We start from the raw sequence: 20,154 nt of genomic DNA, 5'->3' as shown, positions 1-20,154 counted from the left end.
GTCTAACAGGAATATTAGCTGCTATGACCTAGGATCATAGACAGTTAGCTGTACCACTGGACAAAAAACCTGGAACCCACAGTTAACAGGTCTAATTACACACAAGGGTTATGATAACCTGGAAACTCAAGGAATAGCATGTTGCTTAGTATATTCAGAAAGTGAAAATTAATTTTATTTAACTTTTACATAGGAAAAGAGTATGTGTAAGCCTTTATTATAATTTTAGCTCATAAAATAAAGATGACAGTTTTTATGAACTCATTAGTATACATACCATTGATAGACTGTGCATAGTGATACATTATATAGCTTATTTTATCTAACTTATTTAGATACTTACTTGCCCCAATTGTTTTTAGTGTTTTTCTTTTCCTTGAGAAAGTGAAATAAAGCAATCTTCTTTATAAAAATGTTTGTTGAGTTTTTTTTTTTTTTACTATGTAGGAGATACATTTATTAATCTTGAGGTTAATAGGATATATCCATTTGTCTAACTGCTTAACTACTACTGATAACTTCCTAATATTACTTGTTGGGGTAGTTCACAGTGCCTTTTGGGCCCTCAAGGCTTTACCCACAGGTAGCTCAGACAGAGCCAGACCTTCCCAGGGGCTCTAGGCCTGAGCCTTAGGCTTTGGAAGAGTTCAGGTGAAAGCAGAACTTGGAGCCTCTTGTAGGAAGTGGGGTGGGTAGATGGATGGGTGGCAAGAGGGTGTGAGGCAGAAGGTTAGAAAGCTTCCCCTACCCCCAAGGCCATGTTGTGCTAGTGTACAGTGCCTCTGGATCCAGGGAGGTTCTCCCTAAAGTGGCCAAGCCATAGTTACTTCTGTTTAGGACTTCCAGGATAAAGATCTAGACCCTAGGTTGTGCCTAGATGCTGTCAGAAATAACAGCTGGTTCAAGGGGTACATGTGGTTTGGGAGGTTTCCCCCATATCCAGGATACGCAAAATCAAAAGTTCTTGCCATTAACAGCCACACTGGATATACTTATGGGAAACTAGTTGTGCTTTCAACCTCTCTGGAGCCTAAAAACCTGGCATCTAGGGTCTATAAGTTAGGAGATGGGAGTTAAGCCAGTGGTGGGCTCAAAGGGTACATGAATTAGGAGGCTTCTCCAGTCTCTAAGACACTGTTTGGGCAAACCCCAGTAGCTTCTGGGATCCAAGAGGGTTGACTCAGAGAGATCTTCAGCCTCAGCCAGTTTGCCACTGTCTATCTCTTCATTTGGCTGTTCTTTATCTGTGTCCTTTATAAGAATATTGTCATCATAAGTATAATGTTTTCCCAAGTTCTGCGAGTCTTTCCAGCAAATTATCAAACACATGAAATTATCAGTGGGAACCTCTAACTTTGTAGCCAGTCGGTTAAAAGTTTGGGGAGTCTAGAGACTGCCTGAACTTACAGCTGGTGTTTCGTTGTGGGCTAGAGTCCTTAAATGTGTACAGTCTGATGCTAATTCCAGGTAATTAGTGCCTGAATTGAATTGTAGTACACCAACTGATTTTGGACCAGTTGGAGTTGGTGATAGAATTACCAATCCCCTAACTTCTTTTTTAGGTCTTTATCATTTTTAATATCCAAAAGCAAAAAATAAAAAACTGCCAAAGATTTAGAGTAAACAAGTTAGTATAGAGAGGTCTATCTGTAGTAGTTTATTGCCATGGTCTTGCCTGTCAGCCAGTTTTAAAAGCCCTGCAATATTAAACATAAATCTACTTTTGGCATCTTAAGAATTTATTCTCTTACTCTGTTTAGAGCAACCACAATCCATCTTTAACGTTAGGTATATTTTTTAAAAAAGTACTGCTGACATGTGAAAGGGTCCTGAGCCAACCTACTAAATGTAATTTATATAGTCAATAGTAATGGATGTTTTGATGAATTTTTAGATTAAAAACAATAACATTTAAGATGCATAATGGCAAACCTGTTTCCGAGGAATTCTGCATTGCAAAACATACAAATGCCACGAAAACTGGTATCATTTCGTTCTTGCTGCTGTTGTTCCAGAATTTCTTTCTGTAAAGTAGAAACGGGTTTATGGTATAATCTTTAATAAATGCACAATTAGCTAATAAAAAATGTTATAGTCTGAATAGGAGGAAGCTGGGGTGAAGACACAAAGGGAATATATGAAAGGTGCCAATATTTCAAATTTCTCCATTTCTGTCCTTGCATCAAAGCTCTAAGTCTGTACCATTAAATGACTATAGAATACTCCACTTGGACAGCTACGTAGGACACTTATAGTTAACAGTCTTACTATCCTTCCCTACCTTGTCCTTTCTTCTGTCTTTGTCAGTCATCTCCTATCCTCACTCACTGTCTTCCAAAAACAAAAATGTGGTGGGATCTCTGACTTGCTCATTTCCTAATTCTTAGTTTGTAATCAAGTTATGATCAATTTTTCACTCGAAATATCTTTCATGTTACTTTTCTCCACCAATACTAATGTCATCACCGAGTCCAATTTTTATTCAGTCATTATGAGACTACCATAAATAAGTCTCCTAAAGGCGCTCCCTGATTTCAATATCTCTTCCATCACATCTATCCTCTTTTTTTGCTGTTAGAAGAACTTCCTGAAACATGAATGTTTTCATGCAAAATTATTTAGTTATACTTCAACTCAAATAATTTTAAATATGTTGTGGTAATGTCCTGTTCTAATCAGGGTGGATCTGTAATTATCTTTCCTTGAAGTCATTTTATTTTCCTTTGCTTTTTCACTCTTACCTGTTTATCAAGATTCAACTTGATTCCCATTTCTATCACGTAGCCATTTCTGTTTACAGTACCATAGTTAAGAGCTCAGGCTCTGAAATAATTGAGTAGATGTGGATTTGAAATCTGGCTCTCACCTGTAATTGATATTTTATTTAACCTCTTTAATCCTCAGTTTTCTCATTTTTAGATGAAAATAATAGTATTATCTCACAGCATTGTTTATAGGATTAAATCAGATAATGTACATAGAGTTTAAATTGTATATAAATCATTAAATGTTTGATATTATTATTACCCAGCCCACATCAATTTCCATTATCTATTACATGCCATCTCTTCAGTAATTGTTGTCTGTTTTGTTTTCTGAAGGGAAGTGAAAAGTCTTTGAAGTTAAAAGAAAGTCTCTATGTTGTCATTATATCTGTATACTATTCTCCACTTCTCCTATAGCTCAAAATAGGAACTTCATAAAATTTATTGCTGATTCTGTATTTATAGAACAGCATAACAATGAGTTATGCTGTTATATCTAGTCTATATCTAGAATCTTAAATTCCATGTGGTATTTCTAGAAATGCATCACCAAACATTTAGAAGTATTAATCTATTCAAGGAAAAAAATTAAGAAGCTACCATGATGAAAATCAATTCAGTGAACTTCTCGTTTCAGTCTTTGGAATAATGGAGAACAGATTTACCCTTCCATAGCAAATTACCATGAAACAAACTGCTTCATATATCTTACATATTTTCAGGCATTAGAGAATATCACAGGGCTGTGATCCCCAACAGAAAAAAAATAATACCTTACCAGTTTTCTGCTGGTGGGGTATTTTCTAAACTGCAACATAGGGAATTTGAAACCAAATGAAGAGTACATATTAGATAAATAGATTTTCTAGATCACAGAAATTTTAATTTGGTATTGAAAGGGGATTTATACAAGACGGTTTCTAAGACACCTGTCATGTTTTCTCTTCATACCAAATTCAAGACATAATCTAGCCTGTCCTATATGATACAGGGTGCTTGTTATGAACAATTCCTACCACACTGTACTACAATGCAAATATGTTTTACTTTCAGAATCTCTTTACCACTGCAAATGACTAAACTGTTGTGCTCTCCTGGTTTGATTTTATTCTCTCTTTTTTATGGCCATCTATGTTGATCTCCTTTTATTCACTAAAACTTTTAATCACTGTTAGTGGGTCTCCTTCTCTATCCACTAACTGGCTCCCCATATATACCTCCTTTCTGTGTGCTATCATTTGTTTGGATCTTTGTTATTTCCCTTAATCTAGAATAAAACCATAAGGACTCCCAACACTTAGCTAAGAAAAAACAGATAATCAAATTCTAAGAATCAGATTAAGTCAAATATTAATATGTTTGGTACCTGAGAAAAAGTAGCTTACAGTACCTTTCTTGGATGGGCTTTATGAAAGTTATTTTCATCTGGTAGAGATGCTTTGTTTCTTATTTCTGGGTTCTCTGCAATTTGGATCTACTGAGGTTACCAGATATCAGATGGATGGACTTACAGGAAAGACTTTCTCTGTGCATACATTTTAAAAGTATGTTTATCTGATACTGCGCAGAGGGTTGGAAGACAAAATCTGACTGTAAATGAACCTTTAAAAAAATTATTCTATAAATATGTAATGACTATATCTGGAAAGGAAACAACTAGAGTTGGAACTCAATACAAGCTTAAGGAACACACTAATGGCTCCTTTTTTTCTACTGAATAAAATCCATAATCTTTAGCACGGCATTCAGAATGTTCTGTACCTGATTCTAACCTAGGTTTTTAAAAGGCTTCACATTGCTTCCCCATATAACTATATTTTATAGGGAAAAGCAAGAACACACACTATAATTTATTTGCATATTATTCTCAATAGCAGTTCTCAACTACCTATTATGATCTCTTAAGCCACTCAATGGCCAGGGGTTAACTGTTTCCTCTTTTGCTCATCTTTGCTATTAGAGTTCTCTACCCTTATCCTCTAAGAGTCTGTTCAAATGCTGTGTGGTTAAGTGGAAAGAACAAATGACAGGGACTTAGGAGCTATTGTCCTATTTTCGTGACTGACTAGTTCTCAATCTGGCCTTGGGCATATCACTTCTGGAGGACTCAGTTTTTGGTGATCTCTAAATTGCCTCTGAAACATTCTACAAGTCATTAAAGTGACTGTCCCAGACCAATTCTGCACTAGAAGTGATAATTCCTTTTTGTTTTTATCACAGTTTATAGCATTCAGTTGGCATCCACATTTCTTGGTCTTCAAGAAAACTGTGTCCTAACCATCTCTACTCAGAGAAAATGAGCTTCTTTATGCCATATGCACACAATTTCTTATAGTAGAGTCTCAATAAATACATGACAATCAAATTCATACCCCATATGCAGCAATGTACACACTACAAATGTGAATGCTGCCCTGAAAATCAAAATGGCCTTATCTAAGGAGGGGATTTATAACACACTTGATTATTCCTTACTAACATAGGATTGGAACTTGTATGAGTTATACTTCATACATAATGTAAAATGGAGAGCTTCCCACGGCAATAGTAAACTGATAAGATATTTGTTTAAGATAATAGTCTACTGTATATATAAATTATTCTAGTAAAACAAATTTATGTTGATTATGATTTTAAAAGTCCCAAAGTTATTTGTTTTTTTAAAAACTCACAACTGACAATTTTTAGAAACACACAGATATACAGAGAATTTTACATTGCTATGGGTAGAGATTTGGGTGATAGGTTTTTACTTTAAAAAATAATTTTTACTTTTAATTCTATATACATACTTTTAATAAGTATATATCTTAAAAGCATAAATAGATGTTCATTACTAAGATGACTTTTTGAGCAAAGTAGAAGATGTAAGCCAAGATAAGGAAATGAACTAGAGTGACAACTATTGAATCCAACAATTAGGGAAACTAAGTATACTGGTGTGGAACACAATTATTTTTATTTGTAAAAAAATATTAAGAATTAAAATAATGGTATCAAGGTTTCCCTCCTATCCACTCTACTAAACTTTATGAAGTGCTTATGCCTTATTAAAATAAATAGGAAATTCTCCTTATTTTCAAAAATAAGACTTCCAAATATATCAAATATACTTTTGATAAAATTTTACTTATACATAAAATAAATATGAAATTAAAAATTATTTTAATTCTACAACTATTACATTTGTAACAGCTTTCCTTATCCTTTTATAATCGATTCAGTAAATTAAGGAGGTCTCTTTTATTCACTGAAATTGGCTTTGATGATGGTCATGTGATCATCAGGGTCACCATGTGGTGATGGTCATGACATGCTAAATAAATTAGTGACACAGGAAGCTAAATAAGACTGGTAGCTTTTCTCTTATTTTTTTATTATACAAATTTTTACCAACAAAGTTAAAGAATTGTATAGCGAACATTCCTATACTCAATACTTATGGTTAATATTCAGTAATGGTTAATATTTTGCCAGTTTCTTTTCTCTTTCTCTTTCCACATAAACACACAAACAACTGTGCATTATATACTTTTTACTGGCGAAACCATTTGCAAATAAGTTGCAGACATCATGACGCTTTACTCCTAAATACTTAAGCATGCTTCTCCTAAGAATAAGAACATTCTTCTACATACATATAGCCATTGCTACACACCTAAGAAAATTAACAATAATTTCAAAATAGCACACAGCATCCAGAAAATACTTTGCTCTGTCACCCTGACTGGAATGTAGTGGTGTGATCACAGCTCACTGCAACCTTGAATGCCTGGGCGCAAGTGATTTTCTTGCCTTAGTCTCCTGAGTAGCTGAGACTAAAGGCACACACCACTACTCCTGGCTAAGTTTTTTATTTTTTGTAGAGATGGGGGTCTCACTATGTTGCCCAGGCTGGTTTTGAACTCCTGGCCTCAAGTGATCCTCCTGCCTCGGACTTCCATAGTGCTGGGATTACAAGTGTGAACCACTGCGCTCGACATTGCCTCTAAACCTTAAACCACAAAATAACTCACCAGCCTGGGACACAGGCTCTAGTGTATAGAAAAGAAAAATTTTTCCAAACTCAATGATGGTCTTCCAAAATATATGCACGACTGCTAATAAAACACTGTCAATGTTATTGTCTTCTGTAATCAATTCAAAATGTATTTCATTAGATCATAAGCTCACTAAAGGCAGAACTGTTTTATTTATCTGTGTAGTCCCCACTGTACATTATAGACAGGGGTACACAACAACTGTTGAATGGAATTGCTGTGTTTCCTATGGCTTCTATTTCCTCAAATCCTTTAAGTTGTTAGAGGGGTCTAGGTAGAAGATAGCCATATCATCAGTAGGCCCAAAAATCTTTACTGCCATTGCTGTTAACTGCTATGTTGTGAGGAAACAAAACTAAGCATTAAATTATGTGCTTCCTTCTTCTGTAGCAGACATATTGACAGCTGCTGATCAGGCATCAAAGAGGAAGAAACTGTGTAAAAGCTACCTGGACAGTCAAGAAAAATATTTTTTATTTCCTCTTCATTCCCTTTTCTCCACTCCTTCTTCCTCCCTCCTTTTCTATCCTTTTCTCACCCTCTTTTTCCTTTGTAAAACTTGGTATCTGATAGAATTAGTTGTGGCATTTCTTTGAAGTCACTTAGGAACAAAAAGTTATGATATTAGGAGACAGTCCATAGAAAGTACCACAAAGATGCACAAAACAAAGCCCATCAGCTCTGTGATTTCATTTTTCTAAAAAAATTTTTATGCTGGGCTACATACTTTAGGTTTATTCTGGGCTATATACTAGGTTTTATATACTAGGAATAGGGGTCTGAAGAGAATGTTGTAGATATTATATGTTTGAGCTTCTTAAAGCAGCTGATGAAATTAGATAAAATTTTCATTACAAAATAGGCTTGGATAAAAACCACAGCTGTAAGAATATAAGATCTGCCTATATACTAGGCAAAGAGTCATAATAACAAGCTGTATGTTTTTCTAATTGGTATAAACTGTCAAGTATGCTAGCAGAGGGGTCAGTGCATAGTCTTTCATCTTTATTCATAAGCTAGAAGCAGAAGGAACATTAATAAACAGCAGGTACAGCAGATGGCACTCAAAATAGTCATAGGGGATTGACATATAGGTAGAAAAAATGTGACTCAGGTTGAAAATTATAAAAATCAGCCTATTTAGGAAAGAGCAATTTAGAAAATGTTTATTTAGGTAAGAATTTATATATAGGAAAGAAACAAACTGATGCTTAAAATGACAAATCCAATGGAAATAGCTTGCATTAACACAAGGAAGTAAAACTAAGTCTGATGTTATTAATTATAGATATCAAAAACATCTTATGGATACTAACAAGTAGTAGATTTACAATAGAGTAGTCTGGGTGAGTGGATATATGAATGGCTATCACAGAAAATAGCATACTTCTTGGGTTCTTTCCCAACCTAGCCCAAAGGCAGCAGCACAGCAGAACCTGCTAGGAATTCTCAGACTAGGAGCCCCGTGGCATTCTGCCAGTATAGAAGACAGAAAATCTCCCCACTACAGTTACAGCAGTGACACAAAGCCTCCACAGGAAAGCAGTAGAATCTCTCATTTCTCCTCCTCTCTTTTTCCAGAGCTCTGGGTTATCTCTCCTGAGGTATTTGATATTATTTTATTTACCTCCACATTGTTCTAATAAGTGTTCCAGGATGCTATAAAACAATGTAGCATAGAAATGGAGTAAAAGAAAGAAAGAAAAAATAAGATAGGATGGGCACATAAATTGAAAATAAAAGAATACATATGTGTGTATACACCCCCCCCACACACACAAATTCACACCTAAAAGTGGGCCCCAAATTTGGCTCTCAGCTTTGGTAGAAAAGGGTAACTGATCAGATAAAGGTTCAGTGTGGAGAATTTGGCTGGCCTTTGTTGTCTGTTCCTGGGAGGAAGCTAACTTATAAACCCTCGGAATTTCCTGAGAGATTGAAGTTTCTCTGCTATTTATGGTGGGCCCTTAGACCACACCTGATAGTTTATGCTAATGAGATGACTCAGGATGGGAACTGGCTAAGCCATAAAGACCAACCTTGTGATTAGTGAGCCACAGATCAGCCTGTTCTCCTAGGAAGGGAGGGGAGCTAGAGATGGAGTTCAGCCACGTGACCAGTGATTTAGTCAATCATGCCTATTCAGTGAAGCATCAGTAAAACTCTAGACACCAAAGCTCCAGTAAACTTTCCTGGTAAATATTACTCTGGGTATTGTTTATACACTGATGTGCCAGGAAGGCAATGCATCCCTAGGGACGATGGAAGTCTTGCATTTGGGAGTCTCCCAGACCTTACCCTGTGTATCTCTCTGTTTGACTTGTTCTGATTTGTATCCTATTGCTACAACACTGTAATCGCAAGTATAGTGCTTTCCTAAGTTCTGAGTCATTACAGCATAGTACTGAATCTGAGGGAGTAGTGGGAACCTCTGAATTTGTAAACAGATGGTTAGAGCGAAGGTAGTCTGGGGGACCCCCAGCTTGTGGCTGGTGTTTGAAGGACAGTCTTGTGGAGGACTATGCCCGTTAGCCGTGAAGTTTGGCCTAACTCTGGATGGTTGGTGTCAGAGTCACTGTGGGCACATAAGTACACTATGTGATATAATGGACACTATTTACAATAAATAGACCAAACAACATAGGGATGTTTCTCATATAGACCCTCGTAATAAGCGCTCATCCCAAAGCATATCTCCCAACTCAGTGGAAACCATACAGAAGGGTGGGTAAGGGTTGTCATGATGCAGTAAAGACATTTGTTCTCTACTGACTGGAGGCTGATAGTTTAAGACTATTTAGAAAAATTATGAACTTTCTCAAACAATCTTACCTGAACACAGTTTTTTAAAGTATTGGTTGGTTTTAACCTTAAATTTGTCCTTCCATGTCTAAGCTCTCACATGGATATAGAATCATGGGCCTCAGAAGATATGAGACACTCAGGGTTGATACTCTTCTATAAAAACTGCATAGTTCTTGATGGATTTCAGGACATGCTACCCCCAAATATGGCACTTTGGCCAAAACAGCAGAAACAGGAAATTCACTTTTATGTCCCCCTGCCCTTGTCCTCTGAAGCAGATCATAAAACCTTCCTTCAAGAGGTGCCCTCCCTAAACCCAGAGGAAACAAACATCCTTATCTCTGAAGACACAGGGACACATTTTTTAACATGGATTAAATTTTAAGAAAGGTGTTACCAGATGCCTGCCCCTGACCGGGTGACAGTGCGTCACAAAATAGTCCAAAGAACACCTGGCAATGAGTGAAATAATTTGCTGGCATGTACTCCAAAGACAAATTTTTGGCAAAATGTATATGAATATAACTAAATATCACAATTTACTGATACAATTGCCATTGATAAGTCAGTTAAAAGATGAAGAATGAATACGAAACAGTAATAATAGGTTTTAGAATTTACTTATGACAACTAGTTGAAAGGGTCAATTGTCTCTTTAAGCTATACTTAATTTAGTAGACAAATACATATGTGTGTATATATATATCTTTTTGAACTCCATGAAAGGAGGAAAGGCATCTACCTTAACCAAAATTGGTACTTAATCACTAAGCTACTAATTAAAATAAAGCAGGGGGAGGAGGAATTCCATTTCTGCTGAGGATAAAGATAGACACAAGAGAACATCTTCACAATGAGAAAAAGCTGAATAATCCAAAAAAAAAAATCATAACTTATTTTGAGTCTAAGGAGGTAAAGTCACAAGGCAACCAGAAAAACTGAATTCCAAAAGGTGTTAAGGCTCTCTGAGGAGAGAGAGGGACAAATGAACTATTTCTTTCACCTTTGGCAAAGCATGGGAGGAAAAGGTAAAAGTAGGAAGAAAATAACTTAAATTTAAAAGAATTCTTAAGGGCTAAATCCCTGGGAGTCCTAGACACAAAGAGATATAACTCTTCTACAGGTTTCTTCCAAGTTCTTAGAAGAAAGACTGGGGCTAGGGTAAAGAGATACCAATAAGAGCCCTTTGATGGTGAACAGGCACAAAACCCAGCTAGCTTCTTGGGACCATTCTTTAGCACACAAAGCAAAAGCTATAAGGTGCTGAGGGGAAGAACCCAAATCCCGCACTGATACAAAGGTGAGGTCAGCTACTGCTGGGGTAGGAGGCAGGAATCCTGAGAAATAATATAACATTATTCCTGAGTTCTTCCTCCAGAAGGTACTTGAGTGTTGCAATAGTGTTGTGGGGTATAATGGCTGATGTAAAGACAGGCGTGAGAGAGCCTAACTTGTTGTCAAGCAAGTTCTGCAATGTACCTTTCTTAAAATATTCAAAAAAGTTACAGGCATGTATTTGGTGTTAAAACATTTAAATATTGAATTAAATTAAATATTTAAGATACTTGAAAGGTATGAAAATGAAAGTCTGTTCCTTTAAAAGATGGGGTAAGTGTGGCTACAACCTAATGGAAAGACAGCTGGAAAAGGAGGCAGATGAGACTTATAGCATCACACCTTGGTTACTGTTCTCCCCTTATATATCTAGGGACTGGTAAGAATCCAGAGTGCATTTACTTTTTGCTTAAGTGCTGGGATTATAAAGGAGCCTGTCAAGATAAGGAATAAAAACAAGAGCATTCAGGAATCTCAGAGGAGGAAAATTCTTGAAGAGTAATCAGTTCTGAAACATTAGAATTTAGGATTTCCTTAACTTTTCAGTCATCAATAAAAGTTTAGGATAGAAAATGAAATAGTGGATGGTCAACAAAATTGGAATTTATAAGGAAAGTAATAAAAATTAAAATTTTCATTATTCAGATGCAGGAAAAGGTCTGTCCTGTTGATACAAATGAATCACAAAGTACTAGCTTTCTTTTGAAGTGACTTATTTATAATATCAGAACCTAGACTGCATGTCCAAATGGCAAAGACCCTAATACATATGGAATGCTGATGAGCTTTTTCTCTTTAAGAGAGTGAACAATCGAAGCTGGTTAATACAAGCACTGGAGACACTGGACCAACATTCCTTTGAGGAACTGACATAAAGGCACAGGGAGTGGTACATCCTCTATCATTGGTGATAAAAAGAAGGAACAAAGATGTTTCTCTGTTATCCAATCCCAGTTTTCCAGCCCCTCACCACAAAAATGAGTGAATGAATTTAAAATAATATAGGAGAGAAAGCTTTTTGTTTTTTTGGTGAAAACAGTTGACTTGGATACTCCAGTTGGCTAAAACAAATGTCATATATTCAGCAAAACTTTTCCAAAGGTTAACTAAAAGTTTGGTATTATACTGGGCACTGAAATCTATGACTTCTTTTTGGTTATTGCCTTGAATTCAGAATAGGTTTAAATCTTTCCTACCCACTGAGAAAGGAGTTTCCAATAAATTATCCAATCAATCAATATAACTTTTGAGTGTCTACTTTCCAAAACATTATAAGTGATACCTAAAGTTAATTCTCCACAAAAGGCAATTTTTCCTAAATCATTTCAGTCAACCATTTGAATTACTCTAAATATTTTTGTCTTCCAAAAGCATTTTCAAAGCTTTCTTTGCACCATTCTAGAGACTCACCATAGATATCACCTTCTCCAAAAACCACCATCTATCACACCCTTTATTCTATCTGATGTAACATTTGATACGCAGAAATTAAAGTATAAAAAGTTCAGCAAATTTCCACTAATTTAAGGATCAAGGGAAAAATTTGGTTAACAAAGTAAAATGAAAATATGAATACATTTTATATACAGATATTGATGCACAGCTTTGACCACTTGCAAAATGGAATCTGTCTGCAACCTACTTAAATATTTTAGAAGTCCTCTGATGAGGAGTCAGGTAAAAAGTTACTCTTCCCCACCAAAGAATTCCCTTTTAAGTGTCAAAAAGTGCTGGATAGCACTGGGAAAGACTGTTCTTTTTGCCAGAATCTGATTACTTGAGCACTTGAATTTATGCTAGCAATGTACTCATACAAGATACTTACATGAAAACACACTTCTGCATGAAGAAGGCAGGAATAACTGTACTAAAGCAAAGCGTATGAATGGTACAGTATGATTTTTTTAACAAAATCAATAAAATCTACTTTTCTCAGCACTTTATGAGAGGTGATGGAAGTTAACTCTGTGATAATATTAAGTGTCTTAACAAATAAATGAGGAAAGACTACCCATGTCAATGAGTGAAAAAGAAGTAAAACAAAAAAAACCAGAGAGAAATTTCTCAAAGGGTGATGATACCCTCCCCCAAATTCATGAGATTTGATCTGACTAATATCTCACCTTCTTGAAAGACATCAGTACCTCCCACCATTTCTGAAACTGCAATGATAAAGGCAACAACCATCTGTTTGCTACACAGGATAGAGTATTGTTCTTTTACTTTGAGTGTCACTGAGATAGATTTTTGAAGTGTATGTAAGAGACAGAACATCTAAAAAAACAAACTAGGAGAGAAAAAAAATGAGATGAATGAAAAAAAATGGTAGAAGTACAGAATAAAAAAAAATGTAAGAGGTAAACACAGGAGAAACTAGAAAAGCCAAATTTCTATTTGGATTAAATTAAAGAGATAAAGGAATTTAGCTTAGGCAAGAAGAGAAAATTCAATAGGTGGCTATCAGAGATTGCAAAATACCCATTTTTTGACTAAAAAAGAAAGAGGGCTATCAGCATGGCATGGCTTAGCATAGTACTACCTGCCTTAGGAAATATTTTCTATAAACTTAAGGTCAAGTGTAGTCCTAGGTTTCTTTAAAGATAGAGGAAACTCTGCAAACACACTATCTTAAGTTTAAAAAAAAAAAATATATATATATATATATATATAAGCAGCTTAGACCCAAGGGAATAGGAAATTCCCATCTACTACTGACCTAAGATAATAAGAAATCAGATTTTCTTAAAAAGATTCTTAATGAAAACAGAGTATTTTTTATTTACATGTGTATTTAGGCCCTATCCATCCATTTTTATTAATTCTAACAAATGTCAATTTAGAAAAAGTCACATTTGCTTAGGAAGGAAAATCAAACTTGATAAAGGATCCTGGTACAATTGGAAAGAGAATGCTTTGGGGTTGGAAATCAGGAGTTTGAGTTGCTTCCGTTCTATTTAATACAGTATATAACCATGGTTGTGTGCGTGTTTCCTAATTAATATCTTTGACTTTGTTTTTCCATTTAAAGAGTGGTAATAATATTTTCTTCCTGATTTCATATATCCAGTGTATATTTAAAAAAGTCATATAAATTTTAAGTTCTTGTTGAAGATGCTCAAAGTGGTAAACCTTAGGATTCAGATTAGTATTGTTTCAGACTATGATTACATTTGTTTCCGAAATGAAAACATTAATCAATCTCAAGATTAAAATCACTCAATGGTCAAGTTTTAGCTAACTTGATCTTTGTTGCACTGTTAATAACAATTACATTCCATGGGAAATATAATCTTATATTTGGGAAATAATTACTTTAGATGTAGTAATAGAATTTGTAATACAAAAGATAGGAATTATGCAAGAAAGGTATAAATGTAAATTGACTTTTTTACTTTGAGGTGATTGATATATAATAATTTGATCCTTTACTAAAAGTCTCAAAAGTGGCATGAGGAAGAAAAATCATCTCAGTGGGAGATAGATAATTTCATTTTGTTGTTGCTTTATTGTGGGGAGAGGTGAGATATAATGAAGTATCATTAAAAACAGAAAATACTGCTTCTCTCCAGAGGATCAAATTGCTATATAGGTTAAAATTTTCATAAAATATTTATAGTTGTCATGAATGATGTCCCAAGCTGACATTTATAATAGTGATTAAAAAATACCTTCCATACGGTTACATATTTCTCCTTTCCCCAATTTAGTTAAGTTAAGGTACATCTTGCTACTGAGAGCTTATGAATGCCACATGTTTTCTCCTGTAGGAGAAATACTCACATGAGTATTTTTTAAGCTGAAGTGAAAAGTGTAATACAGCGATTAAAGATATCTGCCTCAGCTATTTTATATCTCTTTTTAAATCAGAGAAATCTTGACTATATGGCTATACAGAAATACCAAGCCAATACTTCAGGATTAAACTTAAGTTAATACTAATATTAATAATATTAATACTAGTATTAATATGAATACTAATATTAATATTAATGACCAAGGTTCACAGAAGACACAAAAGTGAATACAGAAGTTCTAATCCTTAAGAGGCATCTAATCCAGGAAGGAAGGCAGATTTTTTAAAAAACTAACTATAATTGAGAAGCCAAATAAAATAGCATGTTAATGTTAATAGAACAGGTTATTGATTTTGACAGTTGGCCATCTGGGAAACTTTTTGGGAAAATGTGGCATTTGAGCAATGCCTTGAGGGATATATATTTATGTATGTAGGGGCTGGCATTCCTGGTTGATGAAGCAGAGTCCTGAAAGTACCTAACATAACTGAGTTCAAGTGACGCTTACACTAGTGTGTAAACTCCACAATGGCGGGGACCATTGCCTGCTTCATTCACTGCTATATCAGTAACATTTAGAATGATGTCTTGTGCAAGATAAATATATGTTGAAAAAGTGAATGGACTGGACTCTAGGCAATTGAAATAAAGAGGGGGAAACCACGGGAAATATGGTTTGAGCCTAGAAAAGCTTGAGAATATGAAGATGATAAAAAACACAGCAGGTTTTTGGAGAATAAAGTGTGATCTGCTATTTATTTTTTAATATTAAAATTCTAGAGGCAATGTCAATTGACTGAGTAGGTGAGTCTATAGATAAGGTAATATAAAAGGTACTAGGATTGCAAAGCAGAGTACCGATGGATGTGGGACTGGTGGGACTGACAGAACTTGACAAATGACTTAGGTATGGGGGTGAGAAAAAGGAATGGATTTAAGATGAATTTAGAGATTTTCAAATTGAGTGACCAGGAGAACAGTGGCATCATTATGTGATATAAGGAGAATAGGCAAATATTATAGCAAGTTTTGGTAGAAGAAAAAAATAAGTTCAGTTTTTAGGCATATTAAACTTAAGATGCTTTTCCAGTGGAAATTCATATAGAAAAGTTTAATATGAGGAAATTTAGATTTGGGGTTCAGAAGTGAGCCAGGATGAAAGCTGTGAATGAACTCCATGAATGAATATTTACTCTGACTGCCTTCCCTACAGCAGCACCAGAATTTAAGCCATCAGCACAGAGTGGTAGTTATGGAAGTGCATGCCCTGGATGGGGGACAAGATCTTGGGAAACATACATATACATATTAAGAAAAGAGGGTCAATTCCAGGAGTTTCTTGGAAAAAAAAAAAAAAAAAAAAGAAAAGAGGGAAAGGAACCACCAGAAGTGATTAGGGTAGACTGATAAGAAATAAGAGAAAAATGAACAAAGATCCAGGGAAAATTTTTAAAGAAGGAAGCTACAGGGAAGAAGGTGTACAAGCTATTCAAAACCTTAAGAACCTTTCCTAATTCTGTACTTCTCTTCAGAATATGGATGAAAAAATTCATATGTGTCATGCAGGAATCAAGCTCTTCAAAAAGAAAACTGAGAACACACACAATCTCACAAATGTCAAGATACCAGTGAGGTTGTGAAGAAAGTAGAAAGTTTTTTTCTTTTTTTCTTTAAGTGAAGTTTGGGAGAAAATAGCAACATGAACTTATGAGTATAGTGAGGGCTATAAAAGGATGTTTTAAATTAACACATAGTTCCTGCCCTCAAGTTACAAAGTCATTTTAAACTAAAAGCTAACCATATAAAAGTACTTAAACTAAATGCCATACTTAGAGTTCCACATGAGAAAATAAATATTAAGGAATGATGCAAGTCATCATTAATACAAGGTCAGGTGAGCAACTGCCACACTAATACTCTAGCATGACAGTAATACTCTAGTGTAATACTTGAGTTGAGATCCTACTGAGCTGAACTCACTCAAAAATAAACTAGATTATATGCCCATTACCATAAAGTTTGGTTGGTTTAAATTACATATTCCAGAAGCTAGACTGAAATTCTGATTTATAAAGAAGCATTGTTTGATAAAATATAATTAATAGAAAAAAATAAACAAGCTGTGGTAGAGCAAGTGACTTCATAACCCTCTCCATGTATGATTCTTTGAGGATGAGTTCTTAGAGGGAGAGTATGGGCCAAGGGCATAAACATCCTCAAGAGTTCTAACACATAATGACAAAGCACCTTTCAGAAATGGTATTCCAGTTTACATTCTTAAAAGCAGCTGAAAAAGCGCTTGTCTCTTAATATTCTTGCTGCCATAATTGTTTTCTCCTCTTAACTTGACCAAAGAAAAAAGTGTACTGTTACTTTTGTTTCATTTGATGATTTAGACATCTTTCTGGAAATGTCTGTTACTGATTTGTAGAGCTCTTTCTATATATAAAAAAAGACAGATCCTATAATATAATTATTGCCAACCCCAAAGAAGAATCACCCACATCAGCTTCATGCTTCCACATAGCATAAAATTGTGATGAACTGGCTGATGGCAAATTCAACCTGTCTTCCTGCTGCTTGGTAAGTCATTTTTTTGCTTTTTCTTCATCCTCTAACCGTAATTCCCAACAGCTGGCTATTGTAAACTACCTCTGCTTTCCCTAAACTTTAATCCAAGCCTGAATCCCCTCCTTGCACAGATCTGTCAGACTATAAACATCCAGGAAAGTGATTCCCAAAGCCTAGAATAATAATACAAGGCCCATGGCAGGCCAAATAAAATTATTTCTTTATTGCTAGATTGGCATGGCATGGCTTAAAAAGACATATACCAGGCACATTTGGTTTGAAACCTTACCTCTGCTTCTCATTCACTATGTGGTCTTGGGCAAATTAATCTTATTATCCCACAGTTTCCTCATCAACAGAATGGCATTTAATAGCTACATCAAAGGATGCTATGAAACAAGGACCTACTGTAAGGTATGACATATAGCTGGGAGTCAGTAATTCTGTTAGCTTCTTTCCACATCTCCAAGTTGACCTGTTCTTCCCAAGGATTTGATAGCTTTAAATGGAGTTTTACATAGCTGCATTTACTATCTTGTCTTCATGTCACTCGGATGGGCAATGAAGACACATTAAAGGGTCTTTATCACCAAAAAATCAAGTTCCTGGCACTGAAGATTTCCACAATTTAGCTCTACCTTGCCTCTTCAAATCTGTCTCATACTTTTCCCCATAAAAAATTTTTCTACCTTAGGCAGAACTACACTTACTCAACTTTCCTGACTACATCTTGAATGTTTAGATTCATATGCATTTTTCCTCCCTCCTCTACAACTCTCTAACTACTCAAATCCTTCTCATTGTTAAGACACAGTATCATTATTGTTATTTTTATCAGTTGATATTTATTTAGTGCTTTTTATGTGCCAGGTACTATTCTAAGTGTATTATGTGCATTATCTCACTTAATCTCTATAAACGCTACAAGATATTCTATCATTATCTCTAAATTACTGAGATAAGAATACATAATTGTTTTTCTTTTCTAACTAAACTGTACACTGTTCTATGATATAGGCTCTGCTTTTACTTCTTTGTATAATCATCTAATTAAGCAGGAATTCAATGAGCATGTATGGATTAATTGGATTTTCATTCCTGTTTTGTTTCTTTAAGCCTCCATAATCTCACTTTCATTAAATTTATCACTTTGTGATAAATTTAAATTTGCAACGTAAAAAAGGTCATCTAAATTTTATAGATGTAGATTGTTTTAGGGACCTGAGTCTATCTGCAGATATACAGTAAAGATTCTGCATGCTGAGGAATAGCAACAGCTGAAGTAGTAGGGTTTGAGTTCTTATAAAGAAGTCCTTAGGGCTACTAGGATCATGACACCTTGATTATTCTTTTTTTTTTTTTTTCATTTCATGTAGTTTTTTTTTTTTTTTTTTTAATTATTTTTTTTATTTTGGCATATTATGGGGGTACAGATTTTAAGGTTTCAATAAATGCCCATTTCCCCCTTGATTATTCTTGATTGAGGCCACTGTGAGAAAAATAAGAAAACTCATGGAAATAAAAAATTATGAAATATAAGCAAACAAAATTCATAAATTATGACACTAAATTCACCCTTGTTTTGCAGATTTCAAAATACATTACTATATGTAGAGAAAAGAAACTTAGGAAGTCCTGTCTCTTCACTGGAATTGTTATACAGAAAGAGCATAATTTTTTAAATATATAAATCAACATCCAACATTATCATCTTCCTTTACTGGGAGAAATAATCATTTGGGATGTTTCCAAAATCAAATGTGCCTTAGGGGTTTTTCTTAAAATTACATGATGATGGTACATAGAATTTAGTTTCCTCCTAGATCTCTTGAGGATGTAGCACAAATATTTAAACCATCTCTCTCATGATATATCTAGCCAAATCCAAAGATACAAGGAAGACTTATAAGAAATCATTAAAGGAAGAAAAAGTCAATCTCAAGTAGTGTCACAAATAATAAGAAACTGTGCACTTTTCAACAATATTAAAACTTAAAATTAATTTCTGATTAATGACAATGAAATTTTTCATACTTGTATGTGCTGTTATCTTTTTTAAAGACTAAAGATGCTGAGGTTTTCAAATTAGCTTGCTTATGGTTAAGGCTAAAAATGAGAAAGACTAGTATGTTGATCAAACCATATGCTTAATTCATAAAGGAGAATAAAAGAAATGCTAGAGCATAGCACATTCCAGCAAAGAGGAGAAAATAAGGTTAATCAATTCAACTCAATTTTAGCTGAGGGCATTTTTCCACGACTACTGAACCCAAGCATGTGTCACGCAGCTAAAATTATACTAAAACGTGTAAGCTCTGTTGTTATTTTAGAGATAATCCAGGAAGCAAAACAAAGCCAAAAATTATCTCTGCATTTTTAACATGAAATGGTTTAGTTTTCAGTCAAGGGTATACTTTTTTCTGTTTTAAGATTTTTATGTATTGTCTACTCTTTTGTGCATGTTTGAAAGTTTCTATAAGTAAAAAAAAAGCCACAACGAAAACGATTTTTGTATGTATTTCCAACATGCTATTCGCCCTTGAAAACAATTCTTACCAATCTCTGTTTCTGAAGCTCTTCTCTAAGAATTCTGTCTTCTGGTAAAACATCACATAACAAAAAATAATTTTCTTGTTCTTCTGTTGAGAGATTAGGAAAATAAATGAGAAAAAAGACACTTATCATTTTTAAAGATTTATTCCTTTAAAAGTGTCTGTTTGTGTGTGTCTATTAGGATCCCTTCTGGTATAGAATTGTTTTAGCTTTATTCAAGTTGGACAAAATAAACACGGCAATTTAATTTTATCTATCATGAAAGTGAGAGCAAGATTTAAGACAGTAAAA

General features: G+C 34.6%; 1 protein-coding gene across 4 annotated transcripts in view; it reads right to left on the bottom strand.

Moving 5' to 3' along the window:
• The window catches only part of ZNF277 (zinc finger protein 277), a 95,558-nt gene that overhangs the window by 17,263 nt on the left and 58,141 nt on the right, over nt 1-20,154 (bottom strand). For all 4 annotated transcript variants that reach the window (XM_012736146.2, XM_012736147.2, XM_012736148.2 and 1 more), the window contains 2 exons: nt 19,867-19,949; nt 1,933-2,024 (listed from right to left, as the gene is read on the bottom strand). In XM_012736146.2, the coding sequence (XP_012591600.2) occupies nt 1,933-2,024; nt 19,867-19,949 (175 nt within the window). The remainder of the gene's footprint in view (nt 1-1,932; nt 2,025-19,866; nt 19,950-20,154) is intronic.

This window comes from Microcebus murinus, chromosome 9 (genome assembly GCF_040939455.1).
Source record: "Microcebus murinus isolate Inina chromosome 9, M.murinus_Inina_mat1.0, whole genome shotgun sequence".
NCBI lineage: Eukaryota > Metazoa > Chordata > Mammalia > Primates > Cheirogaleidae > Microcebus > Microcebus murinus.
This window is presented reverse-complemented; position numbering and strand designations above follow the sequence as displayed.